The sequence below is a fragment of the Prionailurus bengalensis genome, chromosome C1, assembly GCF_016509475.1.
Source record: "Prionailurus bengalensis isolate Pbe53 chromosome C1, Fcat_Pben_1.1_paternal_pri, whole genome shotgun sequence".
NCBI lineage: Eukaryota > Metazoa > Chordata > Mammalia > Carnivora > Felidae > Prionailurus > Prionailurus bengalensis.
Window position 1 is genome coordinate 98,553,560 of NC_057345.1, and position 22,436 is coordinate 98,575,995.

The 22,436-nt window shown below is 34.7% G+C and overlaps 1 protein-coding gene across 1 annotated transcript in view; it reads left to right on the forward strand.

The window, feature by feature from the left end:
* Positions 1 to 22,436, forward strand: part of SYCP1 (synaptonemal complex protein 1) — a 117,647-nt gene that overhangs the window by 26,118 nt on the left and 69,093 nt on the right. Inside the window, 6 exon segments of the mRNA XM_043575924.1 lie at positions 809 to 882; positions 3,472 to 3,580; positions 10,770 to 10,864; positions 11,335 to 11,519; positions 12,985 to 13,052; positions 19,722 to 19,783. Coding sequence (XP_043431859.1) covers positions 809 to 882; positions 3,472 to 3,580; positions 10,770 to 10,864; positions 11,335 to 11,519; positions 12,985 to 13,052; positions 19,722 to 19,783 — 593 coding nt within the window.

Consider the following 22,436-nt stretch of genomic DNA (forward strand, 5'->3'; position numbering starts at 1 on the left):
ATTTCGTACTCAGGGTTTTGTAAACCCCTCAAAATCTTGTGGAATGTGGCAGGGAATTGATATATGTTAAAAATAGTCTTTTGGCTTCAAAGCTACATTTTCCCTGAAATCAAACTTACTATGGTTTGTACTAATTTTTTAGAAGGGTGATTTGGTCTTATTTTTACATTTCTTGGTAAAGTTTCATGATAAAATAACAAGTTGACCCTTGAACAACACAAATTTGAACTGTGCAGGTCCACTTCTGTGGATTTTTTTCAGTAAATACAGCATAGTACTATAAATGTACTTTCTCTTATGAATTTCTTAACATTTTCTCTAGCTTACTTTAGTGTAAGAATACAGTCTGTAATACGTATGACATACAAAACATGTTATGGGTAAGGCTTCTGGTCACCAGTAGGCTATTAGTAGTTCAGTTTTTGGGGAGTCAAAAGTATACGTGGATTTTCAACTGTGTAGCGGTCAGTGTCCCTAATGTTTGTTGTTCAAGGGTCAACTCTGTATATATTTAAAATCTGTTATTTAAAATCTGTATATATTTAAAATCCGTTATTTAAAAAAATGTTATAAAGTATAAGCTTTTAAATATTTGCTGTTATAAAAATTATAGAATTTTCTTGTTATATTTTGATATTATTTAAATTCAATATTTTATTAAACAGCAAGAAAATAGCAGTTTTAACTTGATAGAACTTTGAGGTTTAGTATCTAGATAAATAAGGAGGTGAAATAAAGTCTCAGAAACTTTAAATTTTATTGTGTAATTGTGTTAAGATATTAAAGTATATCGGCTTTATTTTTAAAGTAAAGGAAGATCATGAAAAATTCCAACACCTTGAAGAGGAATATAAGAAGGAAGTACGTGACAAGGAAAAGCAGGTATTTTTTAAAAAAATCAACTCTTTGTATTCTTTGTATTTGATAATTCATAAAATACTTAAAATTTCAAAAGAAATCTGTATTGCAGACTGCATGATAAATTTCTGTGAGAGATTTTAAATATACATTTCCAAATACTTAGCCATTTACCTAGCAGAATTAATTTCCATTGATTCAAACATGCATGCCCTGAATGGCAACCCTTTTTTAAAAACTCAGTGAATTTTCTACAATATTTATATTAGTGGGTAACATTGCTGCAAAAATATTTTATGAGAACTTTTGTTTAGATAAAAATTTTATCAAATGTAAAGATGATGATCGTTGACCACTCAACTCCTATTTTGCAGTTTATTTTGAAATGTATTTGTTATTAATGACACCAAGGAGGGGGAACTAAAATACTCTTTTGCTTCTTTCTATTAATGTCACATAGTGGAAAATGTGAAAATAATGTCTGTGTTCTTTGACATTCACAAGAATGTCAATTATTATGCCAACTTAATCAGTTTCAAGTCATGCTTACCAATGGAAAATGTTTTATAGAAAGGAATCCCCTTCTTTCTGTCTCCCCCTATTTTTTCAGAGGTTTTTTTTTTTTTTATAAGATATCTTGTAATGATAGATAACAAGGATATCTACTTAAACAATAATAACAAAAGTTAATTGAAAGTACAAAGAAGATACTTGTATTTTTAAATTCTGGTTAAATTTATGTGTTAAGGCTTAGATCTTTTGAAAGACTTAATAATTTTCCATATTGTAACTGAACTTTTAAACCAGATTTCTGAGAGACGGCCTTTTTAAAAGTTAAAATTGTGAGTATTATAAAGAACACAAAAAAAGAAGGAAGTGCTAAAAAGCTTGTTGGAGTTCTGGGTGCATGGGCAGGGCTTATAGATTGGTGGGGTTCCCTGTGAAATGGTGGCATGGCCAACTAGTGTTTTGCTATGGACTCCTAAATGTCATTATTTATAATACCTTTTTTTTTTTTTTTAATTCTCCAAATTCCTGCTTGGTGATACAGACTTGACTGATGGCATTTTGGATTGAGGCTGGCAGAGTAGGAAGGACAGGATGAGTTTTACTATTCCACAGGCTGACCTTTCATTACAACCCTCCCTGTGATTAGAAAACCTAGGTTTAGAGATTCTCTTTTTCTTTTTTAAAAATTTTTTTTTTTTTCTCAACGTTTTTATTTATTTTTGGGACAGAGAGAGACAGAGCATGAACGGGGGAGGGGCAGAGAGAGAGGGAGACACAGAATCGGAAACAGGCTCCAGGCTCCGAGCCATCAGCCCAGAGCCTGACGCGGGGCTCAAACTCACGGACCGTGAGATCGTGACCTGGCTGAAGTCAGCCGCTTAACCGACTGCGCCACCCAGGTGCCCCGAGATTCTCTTTTTCAATATGACTACGTCTGCATCTTTAGTCAGGTTAGTTCTCTGACTACATTGGCTATCAAGGAGGAGAGTCCGAAAAAGGAGGATTAAGTGGACCTGGGGAGGTTTTCATACTCTTTATACAGACTTCCAAATAGCCTCCTTATACTTAGTCTTTTTCATACCTACCTTCCACAGTGTCTGTTGCCTCTAATTCTTGAAACATTCTGGAGTCCTTTGGGATTGAATTGTTTTGCTTCTCAATAGTATCTTCCCTGTGTAGGCTCTTAGGTTTGACCTTGCTTTTCTATACTACATCATTTTCCATTCCTTTTAACTGCTTTCCTTCGTTACATATCGTGGTTTGGGTCATAGAAGTCTCATAGTTTCATGGGAAATGGAATCTGTCTTTGTTCTCCTGGTTATTTCTTGGGTGATTTGGAATTGAATACAGGGCAGAGAGGTCTTTCTGCCATCTTGAATCTGCGAGTCTTCAGCTTGTCTTTATAAGTTTATCTTTTACCTTTTTCTTCACATGGACTCTATACTCTAGCCATCTGAATATTGTCAGCTCTTTAAATAAAACATGATCTCTTGATCCTTTGTGTTCTTGTATGAGTTAGAATGTTAATTTCTGTGTTTGATTAATTTCTATTTGTCTATCAAGACTCAATTCAGTACTCTGAGAAGGATTAATTTTTGTTTACATCCTCTAAGACTGATTTAGGTCTGTGTGTGTGTGTGTGTGTGTGTGTGTGTGCGCACTGATTCATATAACATTTTGTCCTGTTACTAATAATATTCAAGTATAGTTGTCTCCTGGTGTAAGGCTCTGAGTTTCTTTAAGGTAAGTTTCCTTATCTCTGTATACTCAATGCTTATTATGGTTTGTGGAATGAAGTAGGTGCTCCATAATATTTATGGAATAAATGAGCCAATAGATTTCATTATATATCTATTTCATTATCTGTGTATTCTAAGTACTAACTTTAAATGCATATTATAATATCGAGTAGATCATTGGGTAGATCATATTAGTTTGTTCATTCACTTAGTAAATGTTTATTATGCAAATATGTACTAAATGCCAGGCACAACCAGTTGAAAAGCATATAAACACATAAATAATCGTAGGTAATGGTAAATGCTAAGGTATTATATTTAATTTTTCATATTTATATTGTATCATTTAAATATTTCATTTTAGGTATCACTACTATTGCTCCAAAATACTGAGAAAGAAAATGAAATGAAAAATTTGGTATTTCTGCTGGAGGAATCCAGAGATAAAGTTAATCGATTAGAGGAAAAGACAAGTAAGAATTTACATAAGAAAATATAACAATGTGTCTTGTGTATTACTCTTGTTATATTTAAAATTTTGGCTTTCATTACAGTTTTGTCGTAATGCTTTCTAGTGCTGTAATTCTCAACCTGGATTGGATCTTTGGAGGAGGGTGTAATAGAGTCACTTAGGGAGATTTTTCAGTGTACATATGCTCTTTTCACTTTTCCATACTGTCCCTTTCTTCAGAATTTCAACAGAATGCTTCAAGAAAACAGGGATTTTCTTTCTTTTGTTTACTGATGCATTCCAAGTGCCTAGAACAGTGTTTGGCACACAGCATACTCAATAAATATTTCATGAATGAATGAATACCCTGGGAACACTCTAGAGGTATTGGGAAAGGTATTAGGGAAAATTGCTTGTTAAACTAAATATACCTTTGATGATTAAAGTTTCTCTACTGAATTGGAGGGGAGAATGTAGGCAGAAGAAATGCCTTGTGCAAGTCATAGAAGTGTCAGAGTTAGGGTATATTTGAAACACTGATTTGTGTGTTTATATCTTAGAGAACTCAGGTACATGACTGGAAAAGAATGTTTGGATCAGATTGTGAAGGTTCTTGAATGTCATGTTATGTTTAGACCACCTTATTGAATATTTTTCAAACTTGTTTAGGTAGCAGGGCACTTGAAAGGCATAATACACTTTGTGAAATACTGTATACCTTTCAGAGCATCATATAGATCTTGTGATATTTGTCACTTCTCTCTTAAAAAAAAATTCTTTTTTTCACATGGCAAATGATTACATAGTTTGGGTGAAACGATGCCCACTCATTTTACATTACTGTCATTACTAAATCGGTATACTCCAGGTATGAAATAGTTTAACTTCCCATACGTTTTTTGTTCTTCTTACCTCTCCATCATGATTTTGGCTACTTCCTCTACCACAAATGAGCCTCTTACCTCCACTCCAAATATTTTGCCTAAATTCCAGTGAACTCCTTATTCTTAAGAATGGCTTAACCATTACTCATCTGTGACTATGGGTGTCTTTCATTAAGTATCTGTGTAATTCAATGCCTAGCATATTGCTGTGTACATAATAGCTAAAGAGTTGTTAGGATGAATGAATGTTTAATCTTATCATTTAAACTGGAAACAATTTCCTGGTACTGAGTAACTAATTCTCTGTGATTCTGCAGACTCATAAGCACTGAAATGTATTCATTTAAGTTACTTTTCATTGTGTCCCATATGTGGTATATCTTTTATTTTTTCTCTTTGTTTCAGTTGGGAGATCTTCTATTGACCTGTTACCTAATCCCACCTTCTGTGTCTAATTTGCTTTTCTTTTTAATTTATTTTTAAAATATTTAAATTATTTTTAAAATTTTATTTAAATCCAAGTTAACATATAGTGTAATAATGATTTCATAAGTAGAATTTAGTGATTCATCACTTGCATGTAATACCCAGTGCTCACCCCAGCAAGTGCCCTCCTTAATGCCCATTCCCCCTTTACTCCATCCCCCCACCCCATCCAATACCCCTTCAGCAACCTTCAGTTTGTTCTCTGTACTTTAAGAGTCTCTTATGGTTTGTCTCTCTCTCTGTTTTGATCTTATTTTTCCTTCCCTTTCCCTATGTTCATTTCTTTTGTTTCTTAAATTCCACATATGAGTGAAATCACACGATATTTATCTTTCTCTGACTGGCTCATTTCGGTTAGCATAGTACACTTTAGTTCCATCCGTGTTGTTGCAAATGGCAAGATTTCATTTTTTTTGATCGCTGAGTAATTTTCCTTTGTTTATATATACCACATCTTCTTTATCCATTCGTCAGTCAATGGACATTTGGGATCTTTCCATAATGTAGCTATTGTTGATAGAGCTACTATAAACATTGGGATGTATGTGCCCCTTTTAATCAGCATTTTTGTATCCTTCAGATAAATACCTAGTAGTGCAATTGCTGGGTTGTAGGGTAATTCTACATCTGTTGTTTCCTGAGTTGTTAATATTAGCCATTCTGACCAGTGTGAGGTGGTATCTCATTGTGGTTTTGATTTGTATTTCCCTGATGATGAGTGATATTGAGCATCTTTTCATGTGTCTGTTAGCCATCTGGATGTCCTCTTTGGAAAAGTTCACGTCTTCTGCCCATTTCTTCACTGGGTTATTTGTTTTTTGGGTATTGAGTTTGGTAAGTTCTTTATAGATTTTGGATACTAACCAATTATCCAGTATGTCATTGCAAATATCTTTTTCCATTCCATTGGTTGCCTTTTAGTTTTGTTGATTGTTTCCTTCACTGTGCAGAAACTTTTTATCTTGATGAAATATAATAGTTATTTTTGCTTTTGTTTCCCTTGCCTCCGGAGACATGTCTAGAATAAGTTGCTGTGGCCGTGGTCAAAAAGATTGCCTGTTTTCTCCTCTAGGATTTTTTGTTGTTGTTTGGTTTGTTTGTTTTTTAAGTAGGCTCTATGCCCAATTTGGGGGCTTGAACTCACAACCCCGAGATCAAGAGTCGTATGCTCTACCAACCGAGCCAGCCAGGCACCCTCTCCTCTAGGATTTTGATGATTTTCTGTCTTACATTTAGGTCTTCCATCCATTTTGAGTTTATTTTTGTGTAAGACAGTGGTCCAGGTTCATTCTGCATGTCACTGTCCAGTTTTCCCAACATCATATGCTGAAGGGACTCCCTTTTTTCCACTGGATATTCTTTCCTGCTTTGTCAAAGATTAGTTGACCATACATTTGTGGGTCTATTTCTGGGTTCTCTATTCTGTTCCATTGATTCATGTGTCTGTTTTTGTGCCAATATCATACTGTCTTGATGATTACAGCTTTGTAATACAGCTTGAAGTCCAGAATTGTGATGCCTCCAGCTTTGGTTTTCTTTTTTAACATTACTTTGGCTATTCAGGTTTTTTTCTGGTTCCATACAAATTTTAGAATTCTTTGTTCTGGCTCTGTGAAGAATGATGGTGTTATTTTGATAGGGATTGCATTGACTACATAGATTGCTTTCTGTAGTATTGACATTTTAACAATATTTGTTCTTCCAATCCATGAGCATGGAATGTTTTTTCATTTCTTGTGTCTTCTGTAGTTTTCAGCATATAGATCTTTTATCTCTTTGGTTAAGTTTATTCCTCGGTATTTTATAGTTTTCAGTGCAGTTGTAAATGGGATCAATTCCTTGATTACTCTTGCTGCTGCTTCATTATTGGTGTATAGAAATTCCACAGATTTCTGTATGTTGATTTAATATCCTGTGACTTTGCTGATTTCATGTATCAGTTATACCAGTTTTTTGGTGGAGTCTTCTGGGTTTTTCATATCGAGTATCATGTCATCTGTGAATAGTGAAAAGTTGACTTCTTCCATGTGGATTTGAATGCCTTTTATTTCTTTTTGTTATCTGAATGTTGAGACCGGGACTTCCAACACCATCTTGAACAACAGTGGTGAGAGTGGACATCTCTGTCATGTTCTTGACCTTAGAGGGAAAGCTCTCAGTTTTTCCCCATTGAGGATGATATTAGCTGTGGGTCTTCCCTATATGGCATTTGTGATGTTGAGGTATGTTCCTTTTTGTCCCTGCTTTCTTGAGGGTTTTTATCAAGAAAGGATGCTGTATACTGTCAAATGGTTTTTCTCTCTTTAGAGGATCATGTAGTTCTTTTTATTTTTTATTAATGTGATGTATCATGTTGGTTGATTTGTAGATGTTGAACCAGTCCTGTATCCCAGGAATAAATCCCACTTGATGATGGTGAATAATTCTTTTAATGTAATGTTGGATTTGGTTTGCTGGTATCTTGTTGGGAATTTTTGCATCCATGTTCATCAGGGAAATTGGGCTGTGGTTCTCCTTTTTAGTGGGGGTCTTTATCTAGTTTTGGAATCAAGATAGTGGCTGGTCTTATAGAATGAGTTTGGAAGTTTTTCTGCCATTTGTATTTTTTGGAACAGTTTCAAAAGAATAGGTATTAACTCTTATTTAAATGTTTGGTAGAATTCCCCTGGAAAGCTGTCTGGCCCCGGAGTCTTGTTTGTTGGGAGGTTTTTGAGTAAGATTTAATTTCTTTAGTGGTTATGGGTCTATTCAAATTTTCTTTTTTTTCTTTTACATTTATTATTTATTTTTGAGAGACAGAATGAGACAGAGCACAAGTGGGAGAGGGGCAGAGAGAGAACGAGACACAGAATCCAAAGCAGGCTCCAGGCTCCGAGCTTCAGTTTCAAGGCTTCGGGTTCCTTGGACCACTCAGGTCATGGGAACCTGGGCTGCAAATCTGCTTGAGGATTGGTTTCCTTTGGCTTCCTTTACATAAACAGTGTCTCAGCTTATTGTATAGAGGTTTAGTTCTTGGATTCCTTTCCTTTTTAAATGTCTGTTTATTTTTGAGAGAGCGAGAGGAGAGCGAGGAAAGCTGGGGAGGGGTGGAGAGAGAGAGGGAGACCCAGAATCTGAAGTAGGCTCCAGGCTCTGAGATGTCAGCACAGAGCCTGACATGGGGCTTGAACCCATGAAGTGCAAGATCATGACCTGAGCCGAAGTGGGACACTGAATTGACTGAGCCACCAGGCGCCTCAGTTCTTGGATTCTTTGTCTTATATAGTCTTTTTGGGTTTTCATGTTTCTTTTCCTGACCTCATTTTTTCATCACCTCATTTCAAATCAAAAGTCTAACTTTGCCAGGATCTGCAAATGCTTTCAGGGCAAAAGAGGGTTTCTGTGCTTATCTTACTTCTCCAAGTTTCTGTTTTCTCCTTCACTTGGTCCTGGTAATTTCTTACGATTTTGTCAGGAGCTTAATGATTTTAATATTCTTAATATTTGATCCTGGGTTTTTATTCCTTTTTAGAGGAATGTTTGAATGACATACCTTACTCATTACCCCAATGGAATTTTCAGTTTCAGTTTTATAAATGTCATTTCTAGGGCTGCCTGGGTGGCTCAGTCGGTTAAGCATCCGATTTTGGCTCAGGTCATGATCTTGCGGTTCGTGAGTTCAAGCCCTGCGTTGGGCTCTGTGCTGACAGCTCAGAGCCTGGAGCCTGTTTCAGATTCTGTGTCTCCCTCTCTCTCTCTGACCCTCCCCCGTTCATGCTCTGTCTCTGTTTCAAAAATAAATAAACGTTAAAAAAAAATTAAAAAGTCTTTTCTAGAAGTCTTATTTAGTTTATAGATATCTTCCTTTTTTTAGTTTTTAAAGAATGTTATAATACTTTTTTTTTTTTTTAATCCACAGCCAGTAATTCTAACATCTGAAATTTTTGCAGATCCAAGTACGCCTTTCATTTATTATGCTGACTCTGCTCATGGTGCTTTGTTTTCTCTTGTGATTTTGAGGTCATGTAACTTCATCTGTGGAACTTCTTTAAGACTTGGATTGGAAGTAAATTTCTACAGAGAAAATTTGCATTAGCAGTTCTGGAATCCTGGGTGAACTTAAGGACATTTCAAATTAAGTTTCGGCTTGGAGCTTTTTAGGACATTTCAAGCAGCATACATTCAGTTCTCATACATGCTGAAGTACTAGTTTGTGATTATGATTTCTCAGAGGAGACATTTATTACCAGACTGTAATAAATAGTACCATAGCAGACACCGTAGTCTTTGGTAATCATTTCCTCTCTCCAGATCTATTTTTCCCATTTTGTTTTCAGAGGTGGACCACTAACCTTTTCATTTCTACACAGATTTTCAGAGTGGAACTTTAAAAAAATATGAACTTGAAACATTCTGTGGTCTAGCATCTTTCATCATTTTTCATAGTCTTTATGACTTCTGAACTACCTCTGAACAAGTCATATAAATCCTGTTATCTTGTCCTTATTTTTCTAACCATAATTGCTATGATTCTTCCCTCTTACTTTATGTTTCATGCTACTGAAATGCATTTCATTTAGACATTTAGATGTGTCATCTCGTCTCTTTCATTTTTGTCTTTGTACATGCTCTTTGACCTGTCTGTGATATTTCTTTCTCTCCTAGCTCCCACTACTCTTATTAATTCTTAGTGGCTTTCAAATGTTTGAACTGATCTGTCACTTTCTGGAAGCCTTCCTTGAACTTTCCCTCTTTATGTCTGTCTCCCCTTACCTCTAACTTTCATTGATCCTTTTTGGCTTAGGTTCCCCGTCTGTATATTTCCAGAATTTCTGAGTGAGTGCCCATCAGCAGTTATCATTGATTATTTGTCTGCTTGCATTGTAAATACCATGAATTTTTAAGGCCCAGTTTCTAGTTTACACCATCATTATCATACTAATCGTTAACACTAATTGATTATATATGCTAGACACTGTGGTTAAACATTTTAAGTTGCATTATTTTGTTTAATCCTTCAAGATATGAATAACTATGATTATTCTCTTTCTCCAGTTGAGAAAAGTAGTGACAGACTACTTTATTATCATGCCTAAGTTTAGGTAGCTAGTAAGAGGACATAGAATAATTTGAATCCATGGAAGAGCATGAACTTCTTTTTTCACCCTATTTTTTCCATGAGGTTTAAAAGTAGAATGCACACATATAAAGCACATAGACTAGTACGTAACATTTAGTATTTAATAAATATTAGCTATAGAGTCAAAAGCCTTTTTTCATAATATTTCAATATATAAATGTAATATTTTAGAAAACTCTAAAAATCAAGATGTGCAATGATAAAAATAAAGTATTGAATAATTTCACCATTAAGAGGTAAATAACTTGCAATATTTTTGTATTGTTTCCTTTCATATGCATTATGTCTATAAATACCATTTAAACTTACCCTTTTTATTCTGCCCTTTTTATTTAATACATATTCTGTGAATATGTATTCCAATTTGGAATAAGTGAAGTCCATTATCTTTTATAGTGGTTACATGGTATGCCATTGTGTGTATGTACTATCATAATTTAATTTATATCTTATTGAATATTTAGATTGTTTCCTTTGTTTAGCTGTTATTAAAATGTAGCATCAAACATCCTCATGTTTACTGGTGAGTACTTGGGAGTTAATAGTCTTGAAAAGTCAGTAAAAGTAGATGATGGCCAATATCAGTGCATCTATATTTGCATAATTTTCCTTCATTTTGGAGTATCTCATGGAGGAAAGAAAAGTAGTTGAACAAGTAATTGGTTTTCTTGGTATGTATTTTTTTTTATTAAGTACTACCAATCCACAACTCTCTTTTTTAGAATTACAGAATGAAAACTTAAAAGAATCAAATGAGAAGCAGGATCATTTGACATCAGAACTAGAAGATACTAAAATGTCTTTGCAAAGAAGTGTGGTATGATTTAAAAACTGATTCGTGTGTGATAAGCCTCACACTATGAGTCAGTAAATACTTATAAAATGCTAATACTGTGTACAAGGACCCGGAACTTCATCCCAGTCTACAAAATGCTTATAGTTTAATTAGAAACATTGGGTAAAAACGCATCAAAACTATAAGATAGAAGACTCTGCTAAATACCAACAGAGTGATTCAGGCTAAAATTGTTACAGTAGTTCTAAAAATGGAAAGAACACTGTGGGCTAAGAAGACTCCATTGGGAGGTTGGGACTATAGGTTGGCTTTGGGAGAATGGTAAATTGAAGTAGGAATACTGAATGGGCATTGAAATTGGCCAGGGTGGGGTAATGGAGGAGGGTGATAGAATAATAAGGAGGGAGGAGAGGCGGCAAAGGCAGATGAGTTCAGTTTTTTTCTTAAGGCCCTTGGATTATAGCTTTTGTTTTGTATTTTATTTCATTTAGATTACTCAGAAGGCTTTAGAGGAAGATTTACAGGTAGCAACAAAAAAAATATATCAGCTCACTGGAGAAAAAGAAACTCAGATGGAAGAATTTAATAAAGCTAAAGCTGCTCATTCCTTTGTGGTTACTGAACTTAAAACTTCTGTCTGCAGCTTGAAAGAATTACTGACAACAGAACAGCAAAGGTAAAGCTATTTTTTATTTAGCTGATAAAAACAACTTATTTCCAATATTCACTGTATTTTCTATTAATTGTCAAGTGACTTCTAATTCCTATAGTATCTGTAACCAAGTAAGTCTCTTTTTTAATTTATAAAATGGGAATACATTTTAAAAGTTTGTATTAGGTAGGCAGGTGTCCTGGGAAAAGATAGCAGGTATTCTTTAGGATAGTTCCCATGCATACTTGGCCACAGAGTCCAGCTATATAAACAAGCTCATAAGTGCTGATGCAGTGATAGGACATATTTAATTAAACTGTGGATCATTATTAGCTTCATAGAAATAACTTCCCAGGTTGTGGGTTTGTTTTACTTGGGTCTGTAACCTCTCTGATGTATAAAATTAGTACTAGCCTGGTATAGGGTAGGTACTCAAAACATTTTTTTATTAAATTAATGAATTAATGAATATTATATGTAAGATATTCATTTGAATTTCATCTAAATAACAGTTTGTCTAAAGCTTGAATTAAAAACTTACTCTGTTTTCACTATATGTGTATTTTTAAAGCTGTGTTATGAGGCCTAAGTTGTTATTTTTGTCCCATTAGCATTAGGGTTTAGTAAATCTAGTAGGATGAAAGACAGACACACGCTTTTCTGTGAATTCATGACCTGAACCTAGTAGTATTTCTTCTCTACTGCTTATGTATGGTGGTGGAAGAAAAGCTAGTTTTTCTACTTCAGCTCATCTTATATATTCTTTGTTGATCTTACAGATGATTTTCAAATTTTGAAATTGTAAGTTAGCTTAAGTATCATCTGTTCCAATTATTTCAGTTAAAAAAATTTTTTTTAAGTATTTATTTTTGAGAGGGAGAGAGAGAGAGAGAGAGAGAGAGAGAGGGAAAGAGAGAGAGAACTGGGGAGGGGAGAGAAAGAGGTAGACACAGAATCTGAAGCAGGCTCCAGGCTCCAAGCTGTCAGCACAGAACCCGATGCAGGGCTCAAACCCACCAGCAGTGAGATATGACCTGAGCTGAAGTCGGATGCTTAACTGACTGAGCCACCCAGGGGCCCCCAATTACCTCAGTTTTATAGATGAGGAAGCAGAAAGCTAGAAGAGTTAAGTGGATTGACCAATTCTCACATTTACATTGTTTCTAAGGCAGAATTCAATGTAACAGTAGTTACATATTCAGTCTCTTTTAAAGTTCTAGGATGCATTAATTTGATTATCATCAATAGCTAAGAGATAAATTGTGACCATAAGCTTTAAGGTTTTATGCAGATATAATTAACATACAACTATGGATTAATAATAGTGATACCTTATTTTGAAATGTTATACTATATGGCATGGTAGGTACTCAAAAATTGTTTAATTGGGTGAATCTGTGAAAGATATATTGTTAAATTGCACCAGTTTTAGTTACTAGGTGAATTGTGATTAAAAGAATGTTTTACATGTAAATTAATATTTTACAAGATTGGAAAAAAGTGAAGATCAATTGAAAATACTTACCATGAAGCTTCAGCAGAAATCAAGTGAACTCGGTAAGATTTAGAGAATAACATGTACGTGATAATATTAGTCTATTATACAGATATAAATGCTATTTCAGATTATGATACAGTTTCTCCTTTGTCATTTATCAATAATAATTATTTTGTAACTTTTAATTTGATTTTCAAAGACAGAAAATTTAAACCTTAAGAAAGACTATTCTGTGCCATTATGCAATTCATAGATGTCTAGAAGTGGAAGGAGCTTAAGAGATGTTTCTAGTTTATTTTTCTTATTTTAGGATTTAGAGGCCTTCATAATTCTTAATGGAAAAGGTCTGTTATATTTTAATTGAATTTTGACATTTTACTGATTAGTCATGTTGGATTATGAACTATCTATAGGAGAATGCTATCCTGTTTTGTCACATAGTATTGTTAATACTCAATAGATTTCATGGCCAAAAGAGAAAGAAGTTCTGTAGTTGTGAATTTATAACCCTTTAATTAGCTAATCCTAATTTAACTCCTGTATTTCATATTTACAAATCTTCATATGTACAGATGTGGAGAATTATAAAGATATAAAAACATTTTTCCAATTTTGGTGAAAAGAATTATTTTTATAAATTAACTCAGGAATTTGCAGGTGTTTTCTAGACTCTACACAACATTCTGTAAACTTTATTATTAGGTTTGAAAAATTGTGTAATTAAAATAATTGTAAGAAATTTTGCCCTGTTAGGATGTTTGGTTGAACTTCGAAACTTATTTATGCCTTTCCTTTGGCAATGCTTAATCTCCCACTATAGACTAGACCAATCTTTGAGCATCCAAAATTGTACTTTTCAGTGGTAAATAATTCCTTTGGTATTATTTTATATTACAATGACTGTAAATGCATTTTTCATCTAATTTTTAAATCTTCATTCAAAACATAATGTAGTATTTTAAATCACTGCACATACCTACTTTCTTAGAATTATTCAATTGAATGTGGTAGACTAAGGAATAAGTTTAGTCCTTAAAATATCTTTAGTGGATATTTATTTGTAACAGTTCAGTCCGATATTGAAGTTAAGTGGCTGTTATTGTCAGATTAACAAATCAAATGCATAAGGTGATTTTTCTCATAATAGAGAACTCTCTAATTTAATGAGAGAAAGGTTGAACACATAAAATCATTAGAGCAATGTTTCCAAAATGAGGGGATGAGCAAGAATTCTATTAAGAGAAGGGAATATTAGAGTTTCTATTTCTATTTATTTTATGCTTTGCATATATTTCATAATGACTAGTATAGTACACATATTTATACTTTAAAATTTTACACGATACATAAGTATGTATTTGTGTTTTATACGTATTTATATATTTGGGGTGAATGCTCACAGACTTGTTGCTGATGGAGATGTGTTAATGCTGATGACAAGAGGAAACCAAAGGTATCAATGTGGACTGCAGAATTGGAAATGATTCTCTAGAAGAGGTAGATTTTAAAAGTAGACTTTAAGGTATAAAGAGGCTTTGGGTAGTTGTAGAGAATGATGGAATGTGTAAAGCATTACTTGTAGGAGAGCAGCATTAACAATGACATAAGTACTGAGCATTAGCTTATTTCCTTCTTTGGTTAATAGTATAGTTCTCAGAATCAAAATCTTGGATGATATTCTGTACTGTTCTTTCTCCCTTACTTTTCACTTCTAATTGGTTATCCAGTGCTGTTGTTTCTAACTTTTAATATCTATCTAGCTTGTAAGATCTAACTAATTTAACTCTGTCTTGCAAATCTTTGTCTTTTTAAAAAATATTTATTTAGAGGGTGCACAAGTGGGGAAGGGGCCAGAGAGAGAGAGAGAGAGAGAGAGAGAGAGAGAGAGAGAGAATCCCAAGCAGGCTCCATGCTGTCAGTGCAGAGCCCTACCAGGGCTCAAACTCATGAATCATGAGATCATGACCTGAGCCAAAGTCAGACGCTTAACCGACTAAGCCACCCAGGTGCCTGTGGTTTACATTTTTAGAGGATCACTGCGACTTTTGTATGGCAGATAAATTTGGTGGTGGGTGGGGAATGATGATAGGAAAAGGACAAAGAGGAGAAATCATATTAGAAGCCGTTTGAGTGGTACAGGCATGAGAGACTATCTTTTAAAAGTGGAATCATATCCCACTTTTGCTAGCATTTGGTGAGCTCTTGAGTCTGAGGACACTGTCTTCAGCTCTGAAAAGTTCTCTTAATTCTTCTTTTCTAGTGTCATTGTTCTCTCTCTCTAAATTTTGATAGGTGGATTTTAGAAATTCTGAATCTTTTATATTTGTATTTAAAAAATTTTTTTTAATGTTTTTTATTCTTAGAGAGAGAGAGAGAGAGAGAGAGGGAGAGCACGAGTAGGGAAGGGGCAGAGAGAGAGAGACATAGAATCAGAAGCAGGTTCCAGGCTCTGAGCTGTCAGCACAGAGCCCCAAACGGGGCTTGAACTTAACAAGCCATGAGATCATGGCCTGAGCCGAAGTCAGACGCTTTACCAACTGAGCCACCCAGGCGCCCCAATCTTTGTATTTTAAAATTTCTCTCTTAAACTCTTTACTTTTTAGTTTATTTTGAGGGGGATTTTGGGAAAAAAGTTTTTTGGCTTCCCCCTAATAATTCAGTCTTTAGATATGTTTAATTTGCCTTTTTTTGTTTTTGGTAGAGAGCACATGCATGAGCTGGGTGGGGAGAGGCAGAGGGAGAGAGAGAGAATCTTTTTTTTTTTTTAATTTTTTAAAAAAATGTTTATTCATTTGTTGAGAGACAGAGACAGAGAGAGAGAGTGCACGCACAAGCAGGTGAGTGGCAGAGAGAGAGAAAGAGACACAGAATCCAAACCAGGCTCCAAGCTATCAGCACAGAGCCCCATGCAGGACTTGAACCCATGAACCATGAGATCATGACCTGAGCCAAAGTCGGATGTCCAACCAAATGAGCCATTCCGGTGCCCCAGAGAGAGAATCTTTAAGCAGGCTCCATGCTTAGTGCAGAGCCCGACATGGGGCTAGATCCCACGACCCTGGGATCATGACTAGAGTTGAAATAAAGAGTTGGATACTCAAATGACTGAATCACCAGGCACCCCTACTTTGCTGTTTTTAAAGTCTTAGTTACCAAATTTTAAGTTTCTGAGAGCTCTAGGTGATTAATTTCATGGATATTGTATCCTGTTGGAACATACTATACTTAGCAAGATTTCTGCTTCTGTTTGCTCTATTAATTCCTTCTTGAGTTTTATTTTAGTTCTTCTCTGAATTTGGTGCCTAACATTTATGGTTTTGCTTTTCTTCACTAATTGGTGATTTTTGATTATTTACTCATCTAAATATTTGAGAATCTTTTTTCTCCCATATATGTTATGATGTGATTTTTCTGATTATGTTGGGGGGAGATGGGAGGTACTGTAGGGAAGAAGGGTGGGCTCGGTAGCTAATCTTTTGGATTTAGGGGATTGTTTGTAGAGATCATGAGCTGTTTGGGGGCACTGCCTTACCCCATGGGCTCCAATTCCTAGGATCTTTGATTTAACCTGAGGTGGACTCTGTGGTAGGAGGTACAGTCACCTGGTCTAGTTGTTGCACATAGTCTTCAATGAATTAATGTAGGTGACCCCTCCTCCTTCTAGGATTCTTCAGTATTTTGGTTTGCTTATGGTAGTCTGTCTGGTTTTGTTATTGTTGTAAATATATATATAGGATGAGGTTTTGGGGTGATGGTGGGGTCCAGAGCAGACGGCCAAGGAAGAATTCTTGAAGACATCTTTGGTGTAAAAAGTGATTTTATTAAAGCACAGGGACAGGACCCGTGGGCAGGAAGAGCTGTGCTGGGGTTGTGACAGGTAACTGATTATATACCCTCAGGTTGGGAGGGGATTAGGGATAGAGTAACTCTCTAAGGTATTTTGGAAGCAAGGTTTCCAGGACTTTGAGGGGCTAGCTGTGTTAGGAAAACACCATTTATTACCGTTCAGTAAAACCTATCATGAGACCCTTCATATGTATATCAGGGGGCCATAAGCTTGGAGTATAATTGCCAGCATATATCTTAGGGGAGTTGAGATAAAGGAAGTTTCCAAAGGAATTTTTATATGTTGAAGTAGACTTACAGATTCCTGGGGGGTCAGGATAAGCCAAGATTTCCTTTTGTCCCTAGCAGAGGTCACTCTGCCTGTTCCAAGGACTTGTCAGTGGGCTGTAGACAGTTAGGCAATTTAATTTTTCATTTGTCTTCGTTTTCCACATCATCATGGCAAACACTTAAATCCCTTTCCTTTTCTTGGGTAGCCAGGACTGTCTGAGGAATATCACACATATCCCACCTGCGGGTGGGTGGTGCCATTAGCCTGTGTTTTGCCCTCAGCTTGTCCTGCACTCCCTCATCATATATTTTTATATATGATTTATATTTTTTATATATATATATATATCTTTAAAAAATTTTATGGGAGTGGGGATGAGAGAATGTGAAGATATGCTTAGTCAACTATTTTTAATTAATCCTTGAGTTTGAAAAACTCTTTTTACCTAAAATGAAAATTGTGGTTAAATAAGCTTTGCTTGTGACAGGTGTTTCTTTTGACTCCATGCTGGCATTTCCTATTTGTTTGATTTTTCCTTAAAAATTGTGGGCAATTATTACAATATTTTTTATTTTTCACTTTTGTTTTTTATTATTTTTTAAAAATATTTATTTTTGAGAGAGAGTGTGTGTGCAGGCGGGGGAGGAGCAGAGAGAGAAGGAGACACAGAATCCAAAGCAGGTTCCAGGCTCTGAGCTGTCCACTCAGAGCTTGACGCAGGGCTCAAACTCACGAACCATGTGATCATGACCCAAGCAGAGGTCAGACACTTACCCAACTGAGCCACCCAGGTATCCCTGTTTATTTTTAATGTACAGAGTCTTGGAAATTTCCAGTAAATCTCTTATATCTCCATTTATTAAAAACCCTTAATTAACAGTGAAGAAAGACAACGTTTCAAATACAATAAAATTGTAGCTGACAGCTAGGCATCATTTGGGAACTTTGTAGGCAGTTGAAGAATTTAAGAAAGAAGGATAAAGGTGGTTTGGCCTGGAAAAGTTTTATAAATTTATTAGTCTAATACTGAATTAATAGCAGATAGACATAAAAGCCTTGTGTAGAGTGTTATTATTTAGGGTAGGAAAAAAAAAAAAGAAGCGTGTCAGCAGAGAAAACAGGAAATGCAAATAACACAAGGTCTTGAAAATCAAAGAAAAATAGAGAGTAGTTGATAGCATTAAATGCCAGAAAGCTCCACAATAAAGAGGACTGAGAATTGTACCACAGAATGGTTATTGAGGATCATAGTTTTAATAATGTAATTATAGATAACGTAATTATAAATAATATAAATTATGAATTATTTATAAATATTTATTAAAGTATTTATATTTATAAATACTTATAAATAATTTAAAATAATGTAAGAGATGTAATTAATGTAATGTCATGAGATAGGCATTAGTTTTGCATAGGACTAAGAAAGAAATGTGTAGATAACAAACAGGAATTTGTTTGCAAACCAAAGAAATTGGACAGTAGTAAGAAGAGGCAGAAAGGTCAGTCAGATATTGTTTTGTATTCAAATAGATGTTTCGATGGGATGGGGGAAATGAAAGATTCCTTTACAGAGAGTCAGTATATATATTGGTTATATAAGCAACTAAAGTCTCAGAGGAGGTAGGAATGTTGAAGTCCAGAGTACAATGGTCAGAATTAGCTTGAGAAAAGTGGATCACTTGTCCTTTTTAGTTGAGAGTGAAGATTAAGAGGCCAGGTATTTAGACAGTGATGAATTAAAGGTAAAGGTACATGCTGAGTGACCTCATTCCAAATATATTTGGAATGTGTGTGTGTGTGTGTGTGTGTGTGTGTGTGTGTGTGTGTGTGTGTGTGTGTATTGCTTATTTTGACTAATGAACTCCGGGCTCATTTGGTTGTGGAATTAACTTGATACAAACATTGCTATTAATACATATCCATTATTTTTGCGTAGTTCCATTTGGACTTCCTCTATGCTTTATGGTGCTTTCTTTCTTTTTTATTTTATTTTTTTACCTAAGGCATTTACTTATTTATTTTTTAATATGAAATTTATTATCAAATTGGTTTCCATACAGCACCCAGTGCTCATCCCAACAGATTCCCTCCTCAACGCCCATCACCCACTTTCCGCTCCCTCCTACCCGTCATCAACCCTCACTCAGTTTATTCTCAGTTTTTAAGAGTCTCTTATGGTTTGCCTCCCTACCTCTATAACTTTTTTCCCCCTCCCCCTCCCCCATGGTCTTCTGTTAAGTTTCTCAGGATCCACATAAGAGTGAAAACATATGGGATCTGTCTTTCTCTGTGTAACATATTTCACTTAGCATAACACTCTCCAGTTTCATCCATGTTACTACAAAAGGCCATAATAGCCAAACTATGGGAAGAACCTAAATGTCCATCAACTGATGAATGGATAAAGAAGTTGTGGTTTATATATACAATGGAATACTACTTGGCAATGAGAAAGAATGAAACCTGTCCTTTTATGGTGCTTTCTTTAGTTGCACTAAACCATCTCGGTTTTCTTCCCTTTCAAACTGTGGTATTCTTATTTCTCATCTCTCCTTTCCTGTTCTTCTAATCTGGCTTTTCACACCTTTTATTCTTTTGCTTATTTTAGAAGAGATGACTAAGCTTAAAAATAACAAAGAAGTAGAACTTGAAGAATTGAAGAAAATCTTGGTAAGTATATAGTTTCTCTTATTAATATAGAGCAGTTATTTTTCAAAATAATATGAATCTGTTGACCTAGTCTCATACACTACAGATATTTTATATTAGTGTTTTCAGCTAAATATAAAAAAATACACTTGTGTTTTAGTAAACCACATTCTTACCTGTACCAAGTTTTATACATCTGTCTTGGCTAAAGTGTTTATGTTATTTGAACATGTGTTGACAGTACATTTAAGTAAGAGCAATGCATACGATATAGCTGGTTGTAAATTTGGTATGCCTTTGATACCTTTGAACCATAAAGCTATACTTTTAAGGAAGATATGTATGTTATATATTCAGTAGCTATGTTAAGTGTTCAGATAGAATCACGTTTAATGAATTTGTTAGGGTAGGCTTCATTATGTTTTAATTGATTATAATGTGTGGAGCATGGGTGGCAAACTTTTATTTAAAGAACTGGATAGTAAATATTTTAGGCTTTATAAGCTATATACAGAATGTTAATTCTCCTCTCCTCCTATTTTCACACCCCCTTCTCCTCCTCCTCTCTTTTATTTTTAAATAAAATGTAAAAATTATTCTTAGGTCAAGGGCCTACAGAAAGAGATTGTGGGCTGATTTTGTCTAGCAGGCTGTAGTTTGCCAACCCTTGCTATAGAGTATTGTTTATGATTATAGATATTTGATGGTGGGTTTAACCTATTGTGTCTCTACCTGACTTTGCAACTCCTGATTCTTCCATCTCTTGGGAAGCATTATTTCCAAATGCTTATCTTTTCTCCACTGAATTGCTTTAACTCAAACTCTTGTGAATAGTGTGTTTACATTGCTTTCAGATTTGATAATGCAGACTTATACTTTAAGTTTCAGCTTGAATATCAGTTGTTTAGGAAACCTCTCTTATCTAGTTTAGGTCTCTGTATGGCCTGTTCCCATAGCCACCCTGTACTTTTCCTGTATAGCACTTATCACAAATAGAATTATTTTATTTTTGGTAAAATTATTTAAAGCTTTATTCACCCTTTTGATTCCCCCTTACTTAGCACAGTAGGTGGTATACAGTAGGTCTTCAGTTAATAAATAGTGGAATGAATGTATGCTCCCATAAGGGCTAAGGGCTAAGAATCCATGCCCTGTTTTTCTTGTAAACCTAGTGCTTAGTACAGTGACCGACACTTTATGAATATTTGTTGAATGAATGAATACTAAAGCATTATTTTTACTGTGAAGATTCACTCCTATGCAGACAAGAACTGGTTTAGGGTTTTGTTATATTTGGACAGCAATAGAACACAATATCTTGGTCCTTAAAATTATGTTTTGATTGGTAATCTAGCTCTTTGCTTCTTAACTGAGGGGACTAAGAGCAATTTAACTAAACTCTTGATGCCTCAGATCTCCATCTCTGAAATGCACATAGCTAATGGGGTAGTTGTAAGGGATAAATAAAATAATACATTTGCCCTTTTAACAAACATTTGTTGAGTTTCTATTATGCTATACTCTGGGGGTACAGTTGGGAGCAAATGGATGCATATGCAGCTTTCATGGATCTACAGTCATGAAATAATCACATTTAAATATAAGCATTTAAATACATTCAAAGGTAATATTACAATGGTGACAAAGGCAATAAAGGATTACTTTTCAGTTCTATGAGGCCTATAATTAAGGAATTTGAACTAGTTAGGTCAGGAAAGTCTTTTTTTAAAAAAATAAATATTGAACTGAAATTCAGAGAAGGAAGAGCTTATCAGGTAGAGGAAATATTTATGTGCAAAGTTTCTTTAATAGGAAGGAGTATGGTGAGCACAACCTTGAGTGAAAAGAAGAGAATGGTACAAAATGAGTCCAGAAAGTTAGGTAGTAGGAGCTTGGCAGTTCATGGCCTTTTAAATCTTATCAGGATAATTTTGTATTATCCCAAGAGGTATGGGAAACTCTAAAGAATTTCAGTAGGGAGTGACTTGGTTTGCATTTTGAAAAGCTCATTTGGCTTGCAGAATTGAGAACAGATTAAGATAGAACAGTTAATTAGACAATCATAGTAGCTAGAGGAGAGATGATTGTAGCTTAGGCTGGGAAGTAGTGGTGAGAAAAAGTGGATGGTTTTGAGAGATATTTAAGATTTAAATACTTAGGTTGATCCAGGATGATACTAGCATTTGTTGAAAAGATTCTTTTTTCCCCTTGAATTGCTTTTGCACTTTTATAAAAAATCAATTGGCCATATTTGTGTGGATCTGTTTCTGGATTATTTCTGTTTTCTTGATCTATTTGTTATCAATTCACTGACATATTAGTGTTTTGATTACTGTAGCTTAGTAGTTAGTCTTAGGTTTGGGTAGTATGGTTCCTCTGGCTTTAATATTCTTTTTCAAAATTGTTTTAGCTATCCTAGTTCCTTTATCATCTAGATTTTCAGCTTGTCTATTATCTAAGGAAATCCTACCAGAATTATGATTGTAATTGTGATTGTAATTGTAATTGTGATTATGATTGTGATTGTGTGAAATCAAGTTAGGTTGAATTGCTGTTATTACTTATGTTGGGTCTTCTAATATATGAATATGGTATCTGTCCATTTGTATAGATCTTCCTTCATTCTTTAGCATTTTTTAGTTTTCAACATACAGATCTGTACATGTTGTATTTA